We start from the raw sequence: 26,638 nt of genomic DNA on the forward strand, positions 1-26,638 counted from the left end.
GAGTATTTGCTAAAAGCTAGAATGTTGGCATTTTTAGATATAATAAAAGTTCCAAAGAAGCCCTGATCTTAAAGCTTATGATAACTTTCATGGTCTGTTCTCAGACAAGTGAGAATTATGGGAGGATAAAAGACTATATTTGTAATCAGTCTTTTTCTGTCCCTCCAGACAGTTGACAAGTAATGATAAGACTTCTTATTAATTTTGAAACCGTAGCCTATAGCTTTAGGCTTGTTCTTAACTAGCTCTTATAACTCAAATTAACCCATTTATATTAATCTACATTTTATCATTTGGTGTTTCCTTTCTTCCATTTTGCATCTCTTGTTTCTTTTCTGTGTATCCTGGTGACTCCTGTGTGCCTAGTTTCACTTGCTCTTCCTTTCTCTCCCCAGAATTCCCACCTATACACTTCCTAGCTATTGACTATTCAGTTTTTTATTAAACCAATCAGAAGGCTCTTTGACAAAGACACATCTTAGCAGTGTACAGATATTCTGCAACATGTGTTTTTGTGTGTGCATGTACATTTGCATGTATGTATTTTTGTGCACATGTGTGCACATGCACATATACTTGTTTATGCATTCGCAAAGTCATTCCATCATATGAGATATACATATTGGATACTAAGTGGAGATTTCAGATGTCGACAGGACATCTACTGGTTAGGCTTCTGAAACCTGCTTAGCTTCTGTGAAAAATGCTAAACTCTTTGTTAGCTAATCCCCTTCTTCCCAAGACAGCATTTTTACTTATTTGTTTAAAGTTTCATTCGCTCTTAATACATTGGATTTAGTCTCACAAATACACTGAAAGAAAGGTAAATTCAAGTCCAGATCCATTATGTCAGAATATGCCTGTACTGGGAAATAGTATTTACAATGGTGATGAAAACATGGTGTTCATGGTAATGTACGTGAGACCTTAAGCGAGCATCAAAATAACCAGTGTCCTTGTAAGAAGGCACTCAAATATTGGTGAAGGCAAACAAGGAGGCTACAAGTCCAGGAGTGTCCAAACTGGTCATGGTACTAGCACTATGAAAGGTTGTAGAAAGACTTGCCCACTAGTCCTAATTTTGTCCTAATTCGTATATATTTTTGTACTTAGAAAGTTTATACTAGAAACCACTCTCAAGAATGCCTTAAGTGCCTTATTGAAGAATTCTGTAAGACTAATGTGTCCCTGTGCCTGTTAGTATCATGTGCAATGCAGTTTGTAAGTATAAAAGTGAATGTTTGAGCTGAGTAGGGGTGGTGCAGGATTTTAATCCCAGCCCTTGGGAGGCAGAGAAAGGCTGATGTCAGTGAGCTCAAGACCAGCCTGGTCTACAAGAGTTAGTTCCGAGACAGGCTCCAAAGCCACACAGAAAACCCGTCTCAAAAAAAAAAAAGTGAATACTTGTCTTTATTTATCCTGAATCTTAGCTAAACTCATAAAGAAAATAAGTAATATAACCCATGCTTCTTTTCTTTAATAAACTAGAGAAAAGTAAGCAACTACATATTCACAGCTCTAGTTATTGTATTGTTTCCATGGTAACAGCCAGGCTATCATAATATTTATGTCTATCTATTATGTTTCAATTTGTTTTAGGGAATTGTGTTAAAATGATAAAGAATATATGACTTTGTTTTCTTAAATAAATACATATTGGTTTGGGTTTTTCATTCCTTAGTTAAATAATTTTAAAGGTTTACTTCATGCAGTGTTACAATATGCCATATAAAATGTCATTTTAATTACTCCCTGTAAATTGTGACTTGCATAGCTTTCCCTGTTTACCGTATTTTTAAAATTGAGACACATGACATTGTAACCTGGACCCAACATAGAAATGCATACATTTGTAAAATCACAATTATATTTTATTATTTCTTTCAGAAGATCATGATTCTTAGGCTCAACTTTCAAGGTAGTTATCTAAGATATTGTTTATCTCTCACCAGTATAAATTCTTTGTTTTGTGTCTTAGCAGAGGTGCTAAAAGAAAAATGATTTCTTATTGAGATGGTTCAGTTGGTAAATTGTTTGCTTGGCAAGTATGAAGACCAAGGTTTGAACCCCAGAACAAATGAAACTTTCTGGTTATGGTTATATTTTTATTCCCAAGTACTGGGGGTGCACGGCAAGGCTTGAGGTTTCCTAGAAAACCAGACCAGCCTACTTGGCAAGGTTCAGGTTGCAGTCAGAGAAATCAAAGTATGGACTTGAGAGATAAATCAGTGGATATAGTACTTCCTGTGTATCCAGGAGGTTTTAATTTGAATCATCAGAATCTTTGTAAAAGCCAAGAGCAGTAGAGTAAATCCATTTAGTCACAGTAGTCTGGAGAAGATGGGAGGCAGAGCCAGGAGACACCCAAAAGCTTACCAACCAGTCAGCATAATCTATAAGGCTACAGCGAATAATAATGATGATGATGATGATGATAAATAGAACCATTGTCTCAAAGTGGAAGGTGATTATCAACTTATGAACAATGTACAATGGCAGACACACCGCTGCATTTATATACAGGAACACATATGCACATGTATCTTATGAACATATGTCACAGACACACATATACACACACACTTTGACCATGATTTTGAGGTTGATTACTATTTCCACATAAACATAATTTCATGTGAACATGCAACCACTCACACAAAGAGAGAAATCACTAATCTACTTTGTTATGTAAATGATACATGCTAAGCACTATTCTTTGTACTCAAAATTCAATACTTTTTCAGAAAAATGGTTACAGTCTTCAATAGATTATTTATTAGTATGTGCAATAGTTAATAAATCACATAGAGATTCTGCTATATTACATAACTTTAGGGAATTATGAAGTTACAGAGAATTGCAGTAATTATGACTACTGGAAATCTATTTTTTCTGATTAACTTTTGTGTTCTTTACACAAGTTAGAGTCACTTGAGAAGAGTGACCTTCAGTTGAAGAATTGTTTCCATTATTTTGACCCATGAGCATGACCATGGAGCCTTTTTGATGGTTAGTTGACGTAGGGTGACCCATCCTACTGTGGGTAGTACCATCCTTAGTTAAGGATGTGCATCTGGGCCAAATAAGAAAAATAGGTGCACAAGTCACAAGAAGCAAGCCACTGAATGCATTCCTCCATGGTCTCTGCTTCATTTCTTGCCTCCAGGTTTCTACTGTGAATTTCTTCCTTAATTCCCTTGATAAGGGACTGGCAGCCAAGTAAACCAGTTCCTTCCCCAAGCTGGTTTTGCTCAGTGTTTGATCGCAGCATCAGAAAACACACTAAAACATCATTTTACCCAGATACAGTGTTGTCACACTTTGACAGTTCTCTCATTGATCACTGCCTTGTTTCCTATGATCAAACTCCACAGGCTCCTGTTTGCATAAGGAGCCAGTGATCAGGCACAGAAAGCCAGAACATAATCCTTTTTACATAGTCATGGAAGCACCTCATATCTGTTGAATAGCTCATAAAGGCTGAAAGAATCAGTACACTCAAATAAGATCTTCCAGTAGGACACATATTATGATATTGAGCTTCTTAGGTGTGAGTTTCCAAGATTAAAGAGAACTCAGAAGTGTAAACATTAATTTGGAAGGCGAAACCCAGCATTGACTAATGTTCCTTCTTTCTTATTTTAGAAAGCGAATGCTTCCTGACACTATAACTATGCTAAATCACTTTCTTTTCTTGCCACTGGTTTGTTCATGCAAAATTTTTATATGAATTTCTTTTATTTTTTTTTTCATTTTACATACCAATCCCAGTTCCCCCTCCCTCCTTCCCTCCCATTCTCCTGCTCCCTACCTCCCCCTTCCCACCCCCAAATACTCCTCAGAGTTGTTAAGGCCTCCCATGAGGAGTCAACAAAGTCTGAAATACCAAATTGAGGCAGGATCAAGCGATTTCCCACTTTATCAAGGCTGGGCAAGGTATTGCACCATGGGGAATGGGTTAAAAAAAGCCAGTTCATGCTCCCAGGATAGATCTTGGTCCCACTGCCAGAGGCCTCCTAAACAGACCAAGCCACATAACTGTCACCCACATTTAGCGGGCCTAATTCAGCCCCATGCAGGCTCCCCAGCTGTCAGTACAAAGTCCCGTGGTCCCATTAGCTCGGGACAGCTTTCTCTGTCATGAACCATCATGTTTTTGACCCCCCCACCACCTTTGCTTATATTAGCAATAGCTCCATCAGTTGACCCTTCTTACAGATTATGAAAATTATGAGACAAAATCCTTGTAACTCCCCTTGCTCATACAGATTTAAATCATTAGGAATGAAACAAACAAAGGTAACAGGGCTCCAATAGTGCAATATCGGTGCATTTATCTTGGGGACAACTAATACTATCTAACTGGACTTCAGCTCAGTGTAGGAAATTTATGCCTAGTTCTGTAAGCCTCCATAACTACCTGTGTTGGGAGGGGCATAGATCCTGGAGGAGAACATTCTGTTGCCATTTTCCTAAACAAATATCATTTTAAACTATATTCTAAATACTTATACTGAAAGATAAGTGAAGCTTATCATGCCTCATCAAAGAAGCTTATTTTACATCATATGGAGACTATTTCAGAGATGCACAGCTGCTCAAAATGCAAAGAATAAGTGTTCTTGGGGTACTTAGCCCCAACTGATACATCTGCAACTCAACTCCTATAGCCAAGGCTCGGAAACATCACAGGAGAGAAAGCAGAAAGACTGAAATCCAGAGGACCAGGATGCCTGCTGCTAGTATGCATGAGAAATGGCTGGTAAAAAGTATCCACAATCCCACCCCACCCCCAAGATCCCAATTTTTGCCCGGCAATCTTGGATGGGGGTTAGGGGAGATGGGGAGAGAAAAGTTAGAAGGGGAGGATGGGGGGAACATGGGGGAATGGGATGGTTGGTATAAAGAAAGGGTGGATATGGGAGCAGGGAAGTATATATCTTAATTAAGGGAGCCATCTTAGGGTTGGCAAGAGGCTTGACTCTAGAAGGGCTCCCAGGTGTCCAGGGAGATGCCCCCAGTTAGTTCCTTGGGCAGCTGAGAAGAGGGAACCTGAAATGGCCCTATATCCTATAGCCATACTGATGAATATCTTGCATATCACCATAAAACCTTCATCTTGTGATGGATGGAGATAGAGAGAGAGACCCACATTGGAGCACCAGACTGAGCTCCCAAGGTCCAAATGAGGAGCAGAAGGAGGGAGAACATGAGCAAGGAAGTCAGGACCTTGAGGGGTGCACCCACCCACTGAGACAGTGGAGCTGATCTATTGGGAGCTCACCAAGGCCAGCTGGACTGGGACTGAAAAAGCATGGGATAAAACCGGACTCTCTGAACATGGCGGACAATGAGGGCTGATGAGAAGCCAAGGACAATGGCACCGGGTTTTGATCCTAATGCATGAACTGGCTTTGTGGGAGCCTAGCCTGTTTGGATGCTCACCTTCCTAGATATGGATGGAGGGGGGAGGACCTTGGACTTCCCACAGGGCAGGGAACCCTGACTGCTCTTTGGACTGGAGAGGGAGGGGGAGAGGAGTGGGGGTAAGGGGAGAGGAGTGAGGAGGGGGGGAGGGAAATGGGAGGCTGGGAGGAGGCGGAAATTTTGTTTCAGTAAAAAAAAAGAAATAGATCAGGCGCCTCACACACAGCGATCTCATCTTTCCTTTCCTAGTCCAAGAATCATAAAGTAAATCACGGTCTTGATCCTAACATAGTGGATGAGTGTAGCCAGCCACAGCACTCCGTATAAATTAAATAATATCACATGCAAAAAAGAAAGTATCCACAAGCTAAACAGTATGTTTATCTGAAGAAGACCTGTATAATGTCACCACCAGATAGCAAGCCAATGTGAGTGGGGAAATCCCACAAGGCCTCACTCCTAGATAAAGAGCTGTAGTTCATAGCTGTTGAGAGATGGAAAATCACTTGTCTTCCTCTCACATAGGTTGTCCAATGATTTCCTACTAATATTGTCCTATCCCAGTTGTCATTCCTGGACACAGGTACATATGAACAATGCTAAATTTACTCAATAGGTTGTATATTCATATGTTCATATACTATGGGCGTACACACACATAAAACAAGGAAGAAGGCAAGGTCATAGATTTGCAATCGAGGGCATAGTAGGAGTTAGACTTTGGGAGATGAGCTAAAAGTGATGTTGATGATGTTGATGCGGAGCTCATGTGTTAAATTATAAAAAATAAATCAATAAAAATTTAAAATATCAACACCTCCATCTCTCTGGAATTATTTCTTTTCAAATAGCTCATAATAATAATCTTTAATGGCCCTCTCTATTACAATGAAGACTTTTGGTATAAATAGATCATTTAATTAAAGAAAAAGTAAATTCCCATTAATTTTCTATGCTAACTAATGAAGAGTTAGGACAGAAAAAAGTAAACTTAATTAGGTACTCACCAGGGTGTTCGCTCAGTGCCAGCCCATAGGAGCTCTTGCCACATATAAACTATGCTCTTACTCCAGGGTGATGCTGAGTCAATCATTCAAGAGAGACTACCTCTTAGAAAGGTCAGGCTGAGGTTTCTGGGTCTGACAGTCCTGTGGGGGGGTGGTCTATAGAGTTGGGGGCACTACTGCAATATTCTATTTAGTTTCAGTTTCCATTATTTCTGGGTGGACAAAGTGAGGTTTTTCCATAAAATCATATCTTTATTATTAAAATTGCATTAATGAACAGCAGCTATCAGGAGTTTAAGACTCATTTCGTAAGGTGTTGAATTCAACAAATATATGTAGCAATTACTTGACAAAATACAAGAAGAAGAGGTAGAACTATCTGTGCCTTGAACACAGCACATAATGAAAAATAGAGTCAAGTAGTTGAATCCTTTGAAAGACATAAAAATTAGCATGCCACGAAGCATGAATCACAAATAAGTCTGGCTAGACTGTGGTTAGGGTGAGACAGGTTTCTCCTTGCCTGGAGAGGGGAAGCTCTTTGCTAACACTTATTGATCCCCTAAAGTGTTTCAAGAATTTTGTGTTTATTTTCTCACACAATGATCTCAGAAAGTCTCTAACATAGACAAAAATATCTGCATATTTTGGACAACAAACCTGATTTCAGAGTCTGAGACGTCTGAGGGGCAAGGACTAATGTTTATGGTGGATATTCCTAGTGAGGTAGGATGTCCGACACTTTGCAAAGGAGCCATTGAGACATTTTAACGTCGCCTATTAAAAAGCTTTTTAAAATGTTTGAAAGCATAATTAAGATAAATGTGCTGTAGTAGTGTGATATGTTCCCATTTTCATAATAATGTTGTTTTATATGCTCACTTTATTTCCAGATGAGTGAGTTACTAAGTGAAAGGACCAAGTTCTCCCTTTTTTACATGACTAAAAGCTTGTCCCGGTAGCACAGAGAGCCACAGTTAGATTTCAGATGTAATATTTTACAATTGTCTTTAAAGTATGAAGTCCAGTGATAATGTGGTCTGTAACAACACCACTTTTTTTTTCTGTTGCCCCATAAAAATCAAATTGATGTTTATCCAGGCTGGCTACAAAGTCTCAGTTCTTTCTGCCCCAGTCTAACACCTACTGATATTGTAGGTATCATTTTTGTTTTGGAACTCTTTTCAACCTTATTTATGCAGTGAGATATTTATTTCTAAGAAAAAACAATAATAATCCCTTGTAATCCTACAAAAAGAAAGGATAAATAGATTTGTTAAACTAGAGTTTTTGTGTCTATAGAATTAGATATGCACCTGAATGTATAGATGAAATAAAAGAAACCCTTAAAAGGTAACTATTTACTTCATTTTCTTTTTACATTAACTATGTTCAAAACTTCAGTGCTCTGCTGGATGGTGGTGTTGCATGCCTTTTATCCCAGCTCTCATGGAGGTAGGGGCAGGCAGATTAATCTCTGTGAGTTTGAGGCCAGCCTGGTCTACAGAGTGAGTTCCAGGACAACCAGAGCTACACAGAGAAACTCTGTCTTGAAATACACTAAAAACAAAACAAAAGTAAAATGGAGAGGTTGTGTTTTGTAGAACAGTGAACATGAACTGGTGATATTGTGAGTGAACAGGAAAAAAGAGTAAGGTCACACACCAGAGTCTGTGCAGGAATTGTAACAAAAAGTATAAGTAAAAAGAGAACCTCAATTGCAGGAATCACTGTAGACAAGAAAGATGCAGTGTCAGTTTTCCCCTTTCTATCTAGAGGATATGCAGAGAATGCAATTTGAGTTAAAAATTTAGTAGACATATCACCTGTACAGACATGAGAATAGAAATTTGGTGCTTAAAGAAGTTTCAGGAAGAATAGAAAGAAGGGCAGTGTTCACTTACTAGACATTTATGTATCAGGAAGTGTTTTAAATAATTTGTATAAGATATAATATTTATTCATTGTAGAATATAATTGCTGCTATTATACTCAACTTACTGAAGATATTCTGTGTAGACACAAGTTCCTAGTCAAAATATGTGTGAACATTAGAAATGAGTTGTATGTAGGTTTGTCTCAATCGGAGTACAAAGACATGAGTTCAAACTCAGTTAAAACATAAATAACACAAAGAGATGGTCATTTATTTGAGGTTAGAGAGTGTTTAAGAATTTAGGCTTGAGAATCGCTGGAAAGGCTGACATTCTTTTTTATGTTCTTTAAACTATTAAGGTTTTCTTTTTAAAATATGTCATTGACAATTTAACATATGAAAATGATACTTTATGGTCATACTCACCCCCTGTATTCTTCTATCCATCTCCTACCACAATCATCCAGTCCTACTGTCTTTGTGACAGTTCCATGTCATTTTAATCCCCCAGCCTTACCTAAACATAAGATTCCAGTTAAACCCACTAGGTCTCAAAGCATAAGCACAGTTCACTTTATTTTTAACATGCATGACTTGTGTGTGTGGGCAAAGCTGTGACAGAGGGGTGGACGTGACTGTGTGTACCTAATCGCAGCTACTTAGAATTGCAAGACTCAAGGATCTCACGAATCCTATGTGTTCCCAGTCAGATTGAGCAAGAAAGCTCCACCCTGATTAAAATAAATAGATAGACATCTGTAGTAGAGAGAAGACATAGAAAGCAGTATGGTTTTGAAACTGCGGACTTAAAAGAAATTATTGAGTCTTAATCATCACAATGGGCCCACCGTTGACCTTGTAGTTGAATAACAGTTTATATCCTGCAAAATGCCTCCATATCTCTATTGCCCAGAATCTTCTCTCGAACTCTTTGAGGTGTTCAGAGGATAGGGGTTTTCCACTGCATAGATATCAGACATTGTGATAAGCTGATATGCCTCTAGTTATAAAGACTGGAAACTTAGCAGCTCAGATCTCAGACTCCCATACTCTTATTTTCTTGTTTATTTAATGAGTCACACTATGAGAATATTAAGCATTCTACAGTTTTGGCATTTGGAACTTAACTTTGGCCTGGTGAATTGTCATGAAGAGCCCAAGGGAAGTAAGATGATAGACACAAAGTCTGCTTTTTTAAAAGATTCGTAAGTTACCAGTACAATGTCAAGAGATAAGCAGTAAAGAAAATTAAACTTAATTTTAAAACTTACATGGCCAGAAATTTGGTTGAGTTCACAGACGGATCATATGAAAGTATAGGAAGTACGAAATGGATAGAATGAGAATACCTTTATTGATTTCAAGAAAGAGATCTGGCTGAAGCTAGGCCTGAAGATGATAAAGTTGTAATTTACCAATCCCAGTATTTGTGCAATACGGACAAGTGTTTTGTGCCTGGAGAAACCCATGCAGTTTGCCACTCTGTGAAATTTTGTGACTAGGAACATGAATTACTAGAGAAATGTGGCACTAGGTTTCTGTTCATGTGACCTGAAGTGCTTCATATATTTCTAGCTCCAGCTAATGTAAAAATGGGAGTAATAATTGATTAACATGAAAGAAGGGTCAGGGAAATAGAGAAAGGCAAGAGAAGTCTCTGTGTAATACAAAGAAAAACAGACATCAGCCAGGAGAAGAATGTTGGGGAGATGGAAAGAGGATGGCAAGAAATCTTAAAGCCATAATAATTAAATCCAGGTAAGCAAAACCAAGTAAACGTGGCAAAAGGAATCAAATCTGTTGATCTCCTTCTTAAAATTAAATAAAAAGTGATGAAATATGGTCAAATGAAAACCAGTAAAATGCACAGACCAAGGTTTAAAAAAAGAATTCAAAACACCACAAAACAATGTATCTTTCTTCTTTTTGAGTTCTGCTCTGTTGTTGGAGGCAGCTCGTTCATTTCTGGCTGCCCAGAACTGAAATAATCACACAAAAATTATATTAATTACAATACTGTTTGCCCAATAGCTTAAGCATATTTCTGGCTAACTCTTATATCCTAAAATAACCCAGCTCTATTAATTTGTGTATCGCCATGTGGCTGTAGCTTACCGGGTAAAGTTCTTTGTGATCTTTCAAAAGTAAATTTTTGAGGAGTACAGTTGATGAATAAGTATATCTTAAAAGGGAATTTGTCAAACTGATTTACACAGTTGAGTTGAGTCGTCCAGCAATGGCTGTTTGTACACTGGACAGACTGAGATTTGCTCTGAACATGAGTGTGGATATCTTACAACTGTTGTATCATGCTGGTGGTGACGGACCAAAAAAATTCCTAGGGAAGCTGCTGATTCACAGTCCTCATTGGAAAGGCAGACACTGGATTCCAGTGTCAAGAGTCAACCATGGAAACAACAGGGTGACTCCACCAGCTGAGGGTGAAGGTGGGCAGCCAAAAGCCGTGCTGCATTCCCCCAGACCTCTTCTGGGCTGTCAGAAGGTGTGCACATCCATAGACCTACCCCACATTTTGTTCCTTAGTTGTTTCCAGACACATTCAAGTTTACAATCAAGGTCAACCATCTGGAGGTTTTCCTTTCTCTGGAGTCCCCTGGGGTCTCAGCAAAATAAAGAAAATCTTTCTGTACCCTGCCTAATGTTAAGTTTCGAAGCTTCAACAAATGACTAATTGAGATACTTATTAACATATCAAAGATGAGCTGCAGCTGGCTGCCAGATTCTGCCAGCACCCCCTCAGTCTACTCCCTACCTGTCACAGTCTTATGGGTTGGTATACCTTCCACCTATTCTAAAGTTCTCCAACCCAGAAACCAGGCTGTGCTGCCCTTTCCCTACTGCTCTTCCCTGTATAACCTCCGCCATTTTTGACAAATTCCCTTTTGGCCTTTTGGCTTCCTGGCCCTTAGCTGCCACTCCAGATTTTTCTCTCTTTCTTATCTCTTTCCCTCACCCCCTCCTCATACATATATCTGGACACATATGGCCAGTCATATTCTGTCCATACCCTTCCAGATGCCTTTGGTATGTTCTCCCTTGTTAGCTACAATAACCAGTCTTCTCCACCATACCTAGAAGAGGCCATGCCCTTTCTTTTTTTCATTCTTGCATGTTTTCATGCATTCATGCTTTTGGTCAATCTGAGAAAATATGTACAAACCATGTTTTTCATGAAGAAAATATATCGAGAATAAGCAAGACTTCTCAGAACTCAGTAGTAGAGAGCCAATACAATTAGAAAGCAGACAAAAGACATAAACTGATACTTCACTAGAGATATTATATAGATGGGATATAAGCACATAGGGAGAATCTCTTTATCATTAGCCTTTAGGGTGATACAAATTAAAACCACTATGGTTCTCTACACACCTGTCAGTACTTGCCATCCTACATCACCCAACTGTGTCCTGCTCTTTGATGCATCTATCACACCCTTATTTAAGTGTCCACACATAAGCATCCTTGGTGTTCAGTGAATTCTTGACACATTAAAAATTAGTTATTTTGGCTTAGTAAGGTATCCCATCATAGGAAATAGGTTCCATTAAGCGAGTTCATGCCCCTGGGATATGTCCTGGTACCAGGGCCTTCCCCCAAAACATATCAAGTAGCATAACTGTAACCCACATTGAGAGGGTCTAGTTCGGTCCCATGCAGGTTCCCCAGCTGTCAATCCAAAGTCCCTGAGCTTCCAGTAGCTCAGGTCATCTGTCTCTGTGGTTTTTCCCATCATGCATTTGACACCCCCCTTATTGATACAATCCCTCTTCCCTCTCTTTAAATGAACTCCAGGAGCTCAGCCCAGTGCTTGACTGTGGGTCACTGCATCTTGGTCATGCTTCACCTTGATATGCCAGCCTTGTTGACTTCCCAAGGACAGCCTTACCTTCTCTGAGGAGCAGATAGTGTGTAGGAAGGAAGAAAGTGGGGGGAGAGACAGGAGAAGTGAAGGGAGGGGGAACTAGGGTTGGTATTTAAAATGAAAAATAAACTTTTAATTAAAAAATATAATAGTTAAAAACTACATTTTAGAAAAGATCCTATTATTATTATTACTTATGTGTTTATTTTTATATGTTTGGGTGTCTTGGCTGCATTATATGTCTGTTTACCACATGTATGCAGTGCCTATAGAAGCCAGAAGAGGGCATTGGATCTCCTAGACCTGGAGTTAAAGATGGTTGTTACCCACTGTGTGGATGCTGGGAATTCAATCTAGGTCCTCTGGAATAGTGCCCAGTGATTTTAATTGCTTAGCCATCTCTCCAACTACAGGAATGTTCTTAATGTATAACTGATAAGTGTAACATTTTAAGACTCTGATATATATAAAGTAGCATGTGGGGACCCGCAGATGTGAGCCTACTCAACCTTGACTAGAGGTCAGAGAGTTTGAACTCAGTTTTGCTCTGTCAGTGATATTGACAACAGATATGGTTAAATGAGAAATTCTGACCTGAGGTATGGTTAATTAGTATTTTGGGTATATAGATGGATCTGCTCAACCTGGACCATAGGTTGGACAGTTCAAATCTATTCCTTATATCATGTTAATGAAGTCTGCACATTCTCCTTCCCCTTTTGGAGTGATATATGTGTGTAGAAAATATATGAGGTGGATTCAGTATTCAAAGAAAAATTAGTTATTTTTATTGCTTTTGTATATAGATGATTTCCTTGTTAATATTTATGTGTGTCATGTACATGCAGTGCCAGCAGAGATTATATCCCCTTAAACCAGAGCTAAAGATGTTTTGATCTTCTGTGCCATTGCCAGGAACTGAACCCCACCCTTTAGCAAGAGCATCAAGTCCTCTCGATGCTGAACTATCTCCCATACACTTCACACTATTTATATCACAGGTACCTTCATTAATTCTTTAACAACTGAGATATTTAATTTGGATCAAATCTTATACATGTTCATAGGAAACTACAGTTATATTTCGTATGTTTTAAATTCAAGTAGTGAGATTATTAGGCATCTTAACTTCCTTGTTTTAAGTGATTGTCACATACCTGCACTTTGCAATAAAAAAATTCTGGTAGTAAAGGTAATTGTGGAGTCTGCAATACACTGAGGAGATGGTGCTTTGGGGGGAAATCTCCACTAAAATTGCAGATCCTTGATGTCACTGATGCTCGCTAAACACATTGGATACAAGATAATTACTTTTCTTTGGCAAAAATGATGCTAATGCCCATGAACTATCCAGATCCAGAATCAAAATCAATGTCCCCTTACTCTTCCATATAATAGAGTGTATTTGATAAAAATGCTAGGCCAATCTTTGATAAACAACATTTGAGTGTAAGTGAAAGATATTTTTACCTGTAGAAGAGAAATTGCTTTTTATAGAATTACCTTTCCTTTTTCTTTCTTTCTTACTTGTTTTCCTCCTTCATTCATTCTTGTGTGCTTGCTTGCTGGCTAAAATAAATGACTAAAAAGATACTAAGTCATGTTGGTATGTAGGCTCAATGGGTAAAACCAATTTCCTTGCAACCCTGAAAATCTTCAGTAGATCTATCAGATGAAAGTATATTGGGTCTGAGTCGGGTCCCAAGTGGAAGTAGAAAACCAAGTAGAAAAGTAGCCCTCTGACTCCACTCATCTACCTAGACATGGGTACAGCTCCATATACATACTACTGATGCATAAAATTGGAATGTTAGAAACCTCAGAGGTGTAACATTATGTAGTAAAAGAAAATAAGGATTGCTAGGTAAAAGAGCAATAATAATACCTACTTAGCTCCCTAAAGAAGCATCTTTGAAAATTTCTTTTCTATGAGTAGATTTCATTCTTATTTAGCATTTAAATGTTTGAATGGTTCAGCATTCTAGTTACAACTCACACTACAGGACTTTTAGCATTTTAGTATTCTTTTATCTTTGCTGCATCTCTAAGAGGTTATAATGTCATACATTTAGGTAGACTAGTTTCTAATTAAAATTAATTTTTAAATTCCCTCTTTTTCTGGTTACACCTGTTCACTATGGTGACATCTTCCACTCTAACTAAGATCAATACTACTTATCAATAACAATAGAATCTTTAATAGAAGAATTCATTTGCCTGCTCTGTTGATTTACGGTGCTTGGAATACTTCTAAATGTCTATAGCTTAAGGTTTTATCAATTTGAACATAAAACCTTGTCTTTTTATGTATTTCAAAGGAAAGTTGAAGTTTTCTAAGCTTTATTCTATAAGATATGTTCTGTTATACATTGCACTTTAACCACTTAGACATTTTATAAAATGCTTAAGAGCTGTGGGGTGGTATATGTATGTGTCTGACTGTGCATGGATATATATCTATGTGTGTGTGTGTGAGTGTATATGGCTATATGAATATGTAGTGCAATCCTTCATATATACATGGTAAACTGTATAATTCTCATAGATTTTTATTTGAAGTTAGAGAAACTTCCTTCCATTTCCTACAAATACTTAATTAAGCATTGTATTTTCTAGTGAATCAATGAGTTTATTGTGGTATTTACTTGGAACACAGATAAAGGGTAACAATTTGTATAGACTTTAGCTATTTAAAAAAGGAAGTCAATAGTCGTTTTGCTCTGTGGTCAGTTAAGCTAGGAAGTCCAAATCTATATGTGTTATCTTGAGTTGTTATTGGAAAAAATTATGCTTTTACAAAAAATTGCTGCTAATAATAAAAATAGTATTTGCCATAGCTTGATTTTTTAAAATACATTATTGAATTTTTGAAAGTGATCCTTTGGGTGATTACAGAAATAACTAGTGTTTTTTTGCAACTATAAATAATAGTATGCATATTCATTCAATTTAATGCTGTGTTCAAAGTTTTACTTACTTGGTTATTTCCAGTGATATATATATACATTCCATAGAACCCTTAACGACATTAATCATACTGCTAGCTAGAAACTGTCTGTTTCTGAATTGTTCCATAAATATGAATAATTACAGGTAGGGAATAAAGTTTGTACAGGCTTCTTATGATCAAGTGTTATAAAGTAGGAGTTTGGGAGTGGGTGCCCAGACACTGGGGCTCTCTGTCATTAGCATGTAGTAAGGTACCAGGGTGGATATGGCCATCATATTCACATGCCAGGAAACCTCTTTGTTTACCTTGAATCTTATTATGTGGTTATTTTATTCTCACATACACCTTACTATTTTGAATGCCCCATACCATTGTAATCCTGTTACTGCAACATGGGATTCATAAGTATATATTTGTATTGTATTTATATAGCTGATTTTCTAGAAGGCTTGGTAAAGATATCAAATCATACCTCTTCCTGCATGCAAACATTCTCTTGGGGTTCCTACGGAGAGATTTGAAGATCTGTCTTCAAGGAAAGAGAACATTTTGGTTTTCTTTCTGAAATATTTGTCTTCCTTTCTTTTTTAATTAGATCTTGAAAATTTTAAAACCAGAATGAGAAGCACAGTATCTGTCCGTGAAGGTCAGGGGGTAGTCCTTCTCTGCGGACCCCCACCGCACTCTGGTGGTGAGTACTACTCCCTATTCTGCTTATCGTATGCATGAGGTTCTAGTGCAAGACCTTCACTTCACACTCCAGAGTTGTTTCTGAGATTCACCCTGTGAAGCTGGATGACCAGCTTTAGGTACTCTTGGCTGAACTCAAACAAAACCCAATAACTGTTGTCCGGGCTCTGTGATTCTACCTCAAATCATCTTGATTTATTTCAGCTTTTGAAACATATGTGTAAGTCTGGTGAGATTGGAGGTGAAGAAGGAAAGAAATCTCTTCAAATAACACGCATTAACCCTTAAGATGGGCCGAGTATTAGTGACTAACATAAATAGAATGCCTTTGTCGGTGCTTTATGATACAAGAAGACGGCCAAGGCCAGGTCAGATTTAAATGGAAAAGATGCGTGTAGATGAAAGTTTCTGTCTCGCCCAGTCCCACAGCCATTCATTAAAAGATAAATCACAGAGGTTTATATTAATTATAAACTGTTTGCCCTATTGTACAAGATTATTACTAAGTAACTCTTATGACTTAAATTATCCAATAATTCTTATTATTGGATAATTTATTAGCTATGTACCTTTTCTCAGAAAGGCATTCTCATCTAGCTTCCTCTGTGTCTAGCTTGCAGCTGCATCTCTGTCTTTCTTCTTCCCAAGATTCTCCTAGTTTGGTTGCCTCACCTATACTTCCTACTTGGCTACTGGTCAATCAGCGTTTTATTAATCTATTATGAGTGACAAACCTTTACAGTGTACAAGGGCATTATCCCACAGCAGATATGCTTTTCACTAATACAGATCTCAGTGCTGAGACATAATCCATAACCACTGTCCTGACATACTGGTTCATCTATTGCTGGAGTATAGGCCTAAGCCAGCATTTATGCTCTGCCCAATGGCATAACACCAAGCTGCTTTGTAACAGGAAACAAAGTATCTGTTAAACACATGAACATGTTCCTGAAATGAAATTTTCCAGATTCAGAAATTTAATTTTTTTAAAGAAATCTACCACTTCATTTTCCAAGGTTTAGTATTTAATGAATGTCCTAAGTACCAATAAGGCAGGCGCAGATTTTCCTTAAAAAAAAATAAAATTACTTAGAGATTTTCTTAGGGGGGAAAAAAACCTCTTTCATGTCAGTTGTTTCATCTCATGGTGATGACTGAGGGACATTAAATCTATAGATAGTGAGATCCAGGTCTCAGAGCACCTGCAGCTGTTATGCAGGGTTTAGCAGTGTAAGCAATGGAGCCATTTCCAGAGTGCTCATGGCTCTTGCTGGGGCCACTGAGCTTTTCTTCTCTGAAATCCCCACCATCTTCTCCAGACATAGAATTATTCTCTTTCTCCACTCCTTTGTATTATTTTTGCTTACTTCATATTACTTTCATTTCCTCTTGGCTCTTTCTCTGTAATTAAAATGCTTAAAAGCATCATTTTTGGTGAGTAAAGCAACAATCATACATGATTCACCTTTCATATTTTCTCTTATTGGACCTAATGAAGTAAGCATGAAAAAGAAGTAATAATCATTAAAATATTACTTTTAATGACTTCCATTATTGTATTTTCCTTGGATATTAAGCTCTATGCTACTAAAATGGTTTGCAGGAATTATCTGCAAGTGAGAGTTTCTTGGTCATATAGACGACAACGAGGCCTCACAGTATACGGTAGAGTATAGGATTTCCTTCCTGGACAAGAGAGTAGAATTTTTGCCAGAAATGACTTTGTGACTTAAAGTAAGAAGCAGACTTATCAGATATCCTTCTACCCAGCTTACATTCGAGTTGCAGTATAAAAGTTTTCAAAGTATTCATAAGAGGACAGATGGCCCATCAAGGCATTCAGAGATGTAAGTAGTAAAACTGTGACCATGTTGCTCACTACTGGTCATAGTGAAATGTTTAGATGCTCTAAGCTATAATCTATAATCATTTCCAAAGAAAATGACACAGGTGTTCTATAAGACCAGCCCGAGCCAAAGGCTTCTGTTATTTCAAAATTGGAAGTGGTGCATTGATATATGAGTGTAGCAATACGCCATTAGGAATTATTTTATCACTATGCTTATTTACCAGAATAATAGTAGTAGGTTTTCCACTGAGCCAATGACCTAACTAGATTCAGGTCCTTTGCATATATGGGTTCTATCTCATGGAATGGTCTTAAATCGAAATTTTTAAAAAGCGTTTGGTTACTCCCATACCATTGGTGCTATTATTGTGTCAGTAGGCATATATTTCAAGCAGATTGTTACTAGAGCTCACAGCTCAGTGTTCTTAAGTAAATGAGATTTTTGTTTAATTTTTCTCCTCTAGTGCTTGTATAGAACTTTCTAGCACTATTGGTGCTGACCAGTATAGGCGAAACTTCCAGTTCAGTACAAGCTATATTTCTCCATGTTCATTACCATAAGTAAGTAGTTTCTTCAGCAATAGGGTCTTATCAGCAAGTTGTAGAGGGTAATCAATAGCACTAGTAGTAGCATGTAGTTTATGGAGATACATGGGACCTCTTTGGGCAACAACTCAAAGAAAATGTAACTCACTTCTGATACTAGTTTTATTTGGTAGCATATGTTTTCTAGTTGAGATATTCTCTCTCATGTTATATCACAACTCCACTTAAATTACATACGCACACACACACAAGCACACACACACAATGATATTATAAAGCTGCTACAGTAGTTTCATATGGGTATCACAATTCCCTTAGTGTTAGTTATCCCTCCCTACACTATACCATCTACCCTCTATACTGGCCTCCAATCTCCTAACTATTTTAATTCTCCTCTTCTGGTTTTCTTTTTTATCCTTTCAAGATTGGAAGCAACAGAGTTAATGGTTTTGTTATCATTTCCATGCCAATCATTTGAAGAATAACATAGAGACCAGTACTAAGTAATATTTTATGGGAAGACACCCTTCCTGAGGTCACTCAAAGGCTGACTTGAGGCATGCTCCAGCATATTACATCTGAGACTTGCTTTTTAGTTGCAAATTAATTAATCTGAGTCTTGACATAAAGCAAATTCTAACCCACTGTGTCTGGATGCTGTTTTTCTAAGAGACTTTTCAGAGAAGATTCCAATGCTCGTCCATGAACTACTCAGCAGCAAGATTTTAGCTGTCTTTTGCAGCTTGCAAAGTCCCTGGTGTTTTACCTGTTTATGGCATTCTGCCCTTAAGCCTTCTTTCTTACCTAGCTCTTTTTCTTGGCTTCTACTAGAATGTATTTAGCTCATTTTGACAAAATATTATGTCTCCACTGAGGTTAGCCCACCATCCACCTCACATTCAGGCTTGAAGCAATGTCCTTAAGGTACTCTTTGCCATGATTTATTTCATTGTTTTGTGGCCTTCTAGGTCTCTAACCGATTTGTATATTTTTATTGTCTCATAAAACTCTTGTCTAAGTCCTAAGGCTGAAGTGATATAGCTAGCCATTTAATGATGATCCCAGAGTCCAAGAAATAAAAGGGACCATGATTTTAATTCATGACTCCTGATCCCAAAGGTATAATATGAAAACAAACATGGTCTCTAACATAGATTTAGTTTGTGTCCCATAATCAATAGAAAATGACTGAAAAGTTAAATTCCATGACACCTATGGATATGGATGCAAGTCATTATAAGTTTGGTGTTTTACTCCACAAAATCTATAAATGTCTCGAATCTCCATGAACATGTTGTCATCCATAGTTCACAATGAGATGGAAATAGAAAGGCATGAAGAAACACTGGATTTCATGTATCATGCATTCTTTCATAATAGATGAATGACATGTAGTCCAAACGATCCTTGTTATACCCACAGTGCTGTCTCTGATCTTATTGCAGAGAATCTTTAAGGAGTCAGGAGGATCATGACTGTAAAGCCATTGCTCATTTTGTAATTTTGAGGTTATACCATCAGACCAAATACCAAAGTTTTTTGTTTGTTTACAATTGCTTTTGGCTTGGATCATAATAATGTCAGCATTATGATCAGAAATAACTTCAGCTCTGCTACTTATTGACAGTAAATAATTACTCTTCTCTTTTTTGTTGTTGTTGTTCTTCCCTTTGTACCATTTCTCCTAATATTATTGGCCACAGTCAAGTTATAGTGAAACCTGTTGTTTGGACTTGTGATGCAGGTCAAGGGTAAACTCCTTGCTAGCATGTGGAAGATCCCAACACTGCCCAAATTTTTTTCTTGTGTTCATGAAATAAATTTCTAACTTTTCTGGCTTATTTGAAAATGTCAATAGTTTTCTGTTTAAGAAGAGTGGGGAAATGAACTAACATAGCTAGTAAGTTTTTCATACTGCAACCTGAGTTACATTGATTGAGAGCCTTCATGCATTTATCTAATGCCATTAAAAAATTTTTCCCCATTGTTGGAGGAAATTACAAATTTATCCTGGGTCTCCATATATCCATTGATCCATGGAATTGTTGTCATATGAGAAATTTCTTAATCTTTTCGGTATTTGGTCAGGCCTTCTGTCATTTTCAGATCATTGCCTTTCTGTAGAACAATCCAGAATCTCTCTGAATAAAGAAAAAGTAATGCCCTAAGTTACATGGGTAATTGCAAGATGACAAACCAGAAATAAGACACTCAGCATAGATTTCCTATAAAGTAATTTTAAATCCACTTTCCAATAATATGAAATATTAATAATTAGTGTGATTTCCTTGTAGATGCTGGCCATCATAACATCATTAGAAACTCAAGTGCGTCATAAGGAAAATCATCATGTTATAAAAGGTCACAAGACTAAAAGTCACAGGTTAATCAAGCTATTGCATGCACATATTTTAATAAAGAGTTGGTTTTACCCAGGGATGACTGGCAAAATTTATTGCGTATGGATAAGAGACTCAACGCAGTCCTAGCATTTCATCAGCACTCTAGTCTCTGCTGCAGTGCCATGATATACCTCATGCAGGCATTTGAACATTCAGTTCTGTAGAATGTCATCTACTTCCAACAACACAGCCTTTGGGATGCGAAAGGGAGGGTGTGAGGTGTCAAGCAGCAGGTAGTAGAGGCTGAGGCAACTTTGTGCTAAAAATTGCTGTATAAAGTGTTGGTGTGACCAAGGCGAGAACTGAAGCTGCACAGACAGATGGCGTGGGATTTATACCCTGTAGAGCAACATCTTTATAATGAAAGCATTCCTTTTCTCCCGAAATGAACGGGCCAAAATGTAAAAGTCATCTCAGATAGTTTAGATGACACCAAATAGAAATTTTCATCTTTGTATAAATTTGTTAAGTTAGTGGAGATGTGAGTTTACCTATTGTAAACAGGTACATGATTCTAAATGATAAATTCCCAATAATTTATTTGGAGTCATACCTTCTCCTTGTTTTATGAACTCCAGTTTCCTAAGCTACAATGCTCTGTTTAAACCCAGTCACACCTGAAACAGAGCTCTGTTTAAATGTTAGAGTCAAAACCTTTCTGAAAGTCATCATAGTTTTCCCGTAAGCAGGGTGTAGACTTAGATCACTTCAAAACTGGAGTCTTCTTTTTGCATCAAAGTAGAAGACAATGCAGGATGCCTGGTAGCTGTGTCGTACTGTCGCTGTCCTCATCCAAACAGAAACCGGAATTAAGAAGCTGATAATTGTCAGGTTATTAAGGATTTGTCATCTAAGCTACAGTTTATTGCCTCTAATCTATTGCTTCTAGCTAAATGATAGGTAAACATATCAAGGCAAAGCAGTAGGGAATATACCTGTAGGTCGAATGAATAATATTTTACAGGTATATAAACATTTTATAAAAATTCTGTCAATTATGATGTGACCATTAATATTATTGAGAGCCAAAAGTCCTAAGTGATCCTTAATAACATCCATACAAGTAGTTTTCTAAATCAGTCGATATATCAGCCATGGCTGGAATCAAATGGATTATTCCAAAGCTTTTAATCCCTTAAGAAAAATAGTTTTTAGGATTAATAGACCCAATTGTTGCACAATCATTTTATAATTGGTAATAGAATCCAATGTTACTAAAAATTGCTTAACTGTAGAAATTATGCATTAAAATTATTCGAGTTATCTAACCTTCCTTTCCTTCTTTCCCTCTTTCCTTCCTTACATCCATCTATTTATCTGTCACTCTGTCCATTCATTCATTTTATTTTCATTGCTTTACAGATGAATCTAACAAATAACTGAGTATGTTCACCATACTATACATCTCAGATCAATTTATTGTTCATCTAAAAATACTTGGTATTAGGTAAAGGAAAACATATGTGCTCACTGGCAATAAACTTGATTGGGATATATGCAGCTCAATGTTAAGCCCTATCCATAGCCAATCCCTAAGTATAATTTAGTGGGCTCATGTTTCAGAATATTGGAAGTTCATTTTGAGTTTCCATATTCTCAAGATGTTGGGACACATGGGAGTAACAAAGATGCTCCAGCTTTTAACTAAGTGGCCCTGGGATGACTGTAACAGTGCTGATAGTCAGGATCATATTGCATGGATTTAAAGAAATGAGTGATGCTATTTGTTTAACATTGGCAAATTGAAGCTCAAGGTTGTTGTATAATTTATACTTAGTCATACAGCAAGACATTTCAGCTTCAGATGTAGAACTAATACATTTTAAAATTGAAAATACATAAATTTTCTTATACACATATAAATTGCAGCCACTGAGAGTTTGTCAATGTTGTTTTTCTCAAATTACATTTTTTACAACCTTCAAATACTCTTGATAGATACCTGGGTCTAACTATAATATTTTAAAGCACTATCTTATCCAAACACACCAGGTATGTATAGAAGTCATAAACTAGGCTGGAAATAGATCAATGGATTCTATATCTCAGATTTGGATTATGTTCTATTTTGTAATTTGGAACAAGTTGCCTAAATTCTGTGTTCCTTTTTTCTTGTGAGCAGGTAAGTCACACTCCATCCTGACATGGTCATTTTGAGAATTTAAAAAGGCAACATACATGAATTATTTATTTCTATCATATTTACACATATGCCAATATACCACAGTTCCAATGTAGTTATCATTTAGCAAAGCATAAAATTAAAACTGTTTCATGCGAATCTTTGAAGAAGTTTAATTATGTTGTCTTCTAATATGCCAAAAGTTTTTCTTGGCTGAAATTTTATCCCAAACTTTGGACAACATCATTCCATATTAACCATGTTTCTATTCTATTTGCGTTTTCTTGCTTTTGTTTGTTGGCTTTTAAAGCAAGATTTCAAAACAATAACAAGTATGCTATCCTTTTTCCTCAGCCTTCCCAGCCCTGGGATTACAGGCATGCACCAAAATGTTCCACCAAGATTAGCTTTTTAGGATAAAGAACTATGACCACAGATACAGGAAATAGGATGCCTTGAGATGTCCACACTGTGGCAACATCAGTGATAAGCCAGACATTCTCCTTGGGCTCCTTTATCCCTTTAAGCAGAACCCACAGCTAGCATTTTCCACCCGACTTCAGGTGAAGAAGTACTTCTGTCACAAGCTGAGCAAATGAGGGGTTTTATCCAGGGCATTTGGTATTTGAATTGAAAGCATACAATTTTGAACTTGGAAAAGTAGAATAGTACTACTCATTAGGCATCATAGCATTAGGCTGATGCCCAGGAGTGAGAGATACAACCCTGTAGAGGCTGATAATAACCGGTGGAATAAATAAGGACCGAGGAATCAGGATTTTTCGCAATAACTGTATACTCACATGCCACATTATCATTCATTGTTGTGGGCAGTGTTTGTGTGCATATGAATGCATATGTGTGTTTCTACTAACAAAATGGATATAACAAAAATAGGAATTTTAACACAAGAAATAAAGAAATTTCAGTTCCACTTTTTGACAATTCCCCTAGCATCCTTTAATTAATATTATGAAAATGTCTGAGATAATAAAAGAAGGGATAGTAAGAGGGAATCTTAAGGAACTCTATATTTATTGATTCTTCTGTACACTCTCAATTGCTGTCAATGTGAGAATCTCTTATATTTTTGATTGTGAACCTAGACTTTAATAGCTGAGCTATCTCTCCTTCCTGATCTCCTCAGATTGCCAAAATGCCGTTAGCCTGGCCAGTCTCCATACATCTTCTAGGTACAGCCAAACTGCAGACTTCCCCCTCACACTAAGACCTCACATCCTTCTAATGTCTGATAGAGGATGGCTACAAATTTATTTTCTCACTCTCGGAAAGCAACTAAGTTCTTCTTACTTTCCTTTCTCCCACTCACAGGCCAAAATCTGATTAAGTCTGAAATCCTTCAAAAAATTACATGGAGGTAAATTAGGAGTTTGAATGAACAGATAGAGAAATAGTTCTTCAAAAAGAGTTTATCTTAAAGCTTGGACTTTGTTGAAGGAGCTGCGGGCTGGCGTTCCAGCCACCCAGCTACCGGCTCCCTGGCTAGCTCATGCCCAAAAATAACAACACACAAATTGTATTCATTTAAACACTGCTTGGCCCATTAGCTCTAGCTTCTTACTGGCTAATTCTTACATCTTGATTACTTATTTCTATTAATGTGTGTAGCACCCCAAGGTGCGCTTACCTGGAAGATTCTAGCCTACGTCCATCCTGGGTCAGAGCTTCATGGCGTCTGCCCCAGAAAGCAGAGCTATGGAGTCTGAGCTCACTTCCTCTTCCTCCCAGCATTCTGTTCTGTTTACTCCACCCACCTATGTTTTAACTTATGAGGCCAAGCCGTTTCTTTATTAATTAACCAATGACCTTCCCACATCAGGACTTCTGGATGATGATGATGATACCTGCTTTAAAAAAGGTTGTGAATTTAGTGTCTCTCATATATAATAAAGCTTTGTGTCTTAGCACTGCACCCCAGAATTGAGGAGAAACATAATGTTATCACCATGTTAGAGGTAAAAATTACATTTTATATTAGCAAAGAGAAAAGATAAAGTAATAATTACTTTGTAATTATATAAATATAATTATTTATATATTAAATATTTATATATGTCATAGCATATGTGTAGAGATGAGTCTACAAATTTTGGATGTTGTTTCTTTCCTTCTACCATGTGTGTCTTAGGGATCAAACTGTCCTTGATAATGGAATTCAGTTTGTCCATCAAATTCTGGTTATAAGGCTTGTTTCCAGGTACCGTTACCCACTGAATCATTTTGTTGGCTTGATCTTTGTGTTTTAATCAAGTCTAGAGAACCTGTATGAATAAGGAAACCTGAAAACTCATTAGCTTAACTTGAAGAGTGCATCTTACCCAGATCCATCTAAATCAAATGCTTCTGACCTTGCATGTCCTTCATTTATTTATACTCTTCTACCTAGACAGACTGCTTGAAGATGGGAAAACAGGGAAAAGAAGAGGGGAGTGAGACTTTTAAATAGGCCCGACTTGAACTTCACTTTTATGCAAGCATTATTGATATAGTTCCCTAACTAGGAGCTAAGGAGTTGAAGTTATTGACTAAGTTTGCTGATGTCCTCCACCTAAGAGGAAGTGGAACTGAACTGTTACAACGATCCAGCTTCTGCAGCTTTTAAGTAGCCAGTCCATGGATATAAGTAAGTGCTCTGGACTCTTGCGGACACACTTTAACCTGTGATAAAGGCAATGTTCTGTGACTTTCAGCAGATGCTTCCTACAGCTGTTCAGAAGATATGCTAAAAGCAAGTTTTGTAGGCCCAGTCCTTAGGTTAGACCGCACAGTATGGTGTCTTTTCTATAAATCTGCATTATTCACCCATGACTCAGGGGAATTATGATCCAGTTTTTTTTTTTTTTTTTTTTTTTGCCACACCAGCCATACTTTGTCTTTGTCTTCAGGCCACATGATTATAAAGTTTCTGAGGAAGTTTAGGATTAGAAGTGTTTCAGTAAGTCAATTTGAGTAAACAATTTAGACTTAAACAGCAAAGTGGACTCCTTTGCACAGAACATCCATGCTCTTTTATTTCTAAGCCAGGTAATTCCCAGTCAGCAGAATGTTTTCTTCACTAACCTCTACTGAATTGGAGACCTACATTCCTTATGTACCTCCTGATGTAGCTGACATTTTCTGGGCAGGCTTCCATCTGCTCAGGAGTGGAATGGCAGACAGATACCCAGTTGTGACCCACGTCAGTATGTACTCACAGGAACTCATCTCATTTCCCAGCAGTTGAATAAGTTCACCTAGCTCTGGTCCTCATAGGCACCAAATTGGCACTTTGTCTGGAATAGTTAGGATTTGTGTCATGTTGTATCTGTATTTGTTGAATCTAAAGGAATGGAGTTTGTCTAAAATAAAAAACAAGAGCAATATGTTAGGGATGGAGCTTCAAAACTGATCTTAATCTATTTTAGACCTTCATTTTATTTCTTTTAAAAAATACTATTTTGTTATTAAACTTTGGTGGGAGCCTAGGCCGTTTGGATGTTCACCTTACTAGACCTGGAAGGAGGTGGGTGGTCCTTGGATTTCCCACAGGTCAGGGAACCCTGACTGCTCTTCGGGCTGATGAGGGAGGGGGACATGATCGGGGGAGGGGGAGGGATATGGGAGGCAGTGGAGGGGAGGAGGCAGAAATCTTTAATAAATAAATAAATAAATTTAAAAAATAAAAATAATAAATCATCAGGCGAAATATGTTTTAATAAAGATTTCCATATTCTGTTCATAAGCCTATTTATAAGAAGTACATAATTACCACCACCCTTTTGGGGTGTCTACAGAATTTAGCAAATTAGTGTAAACAAACGGCACACTATATTTACATTTTAAATCGTTTATTTATTTCCCATTAAAAAAAAAACAGCCG

The 26,638-nt window shown here is 37.4% G+C and overlaps 1 protein-coding gene across 3 annotated transcripts in view; it reads left to right on the forward strand.

The window, feature by feature from the left end:
- Cntn3 (contactin 3) overlaps positions 1 to 26,638 on the forward strand; it is a 365,078-nt gene that overhangs the window by 183,491 nt on the left and 154,949 nt on the right. For all 3 annotated transcript variants that reach the window (XM_075983332.1, XM_075983333.1, XM_075983334.1), the window contains one exon: positions 15,742 to 15,837. In XM_075983332.1, coding sequence (XP_075839447.1) covers positions 15,742 to 15,837 — 96 coding nt within the window. The remainder of the gene's footprint in view (positions 1 to 15,741; positions 15,838 to 26,638) is intronic.

This window comes from Microtus pennsylvanicus, chromosome 8, assembly GCF_037038515.1.
Source record: "Microtus pennsylvanicus isolate mMicPen1 chromosome 8, mMicPen1.hap1, whole genome shotgun sequence".
Lineage (NCBI taxonomy): Eukaryota > Metazoa > Chordata > Mammalia > Rodentia > Cricetidae > Microtus > Microtus pennsylvanicus.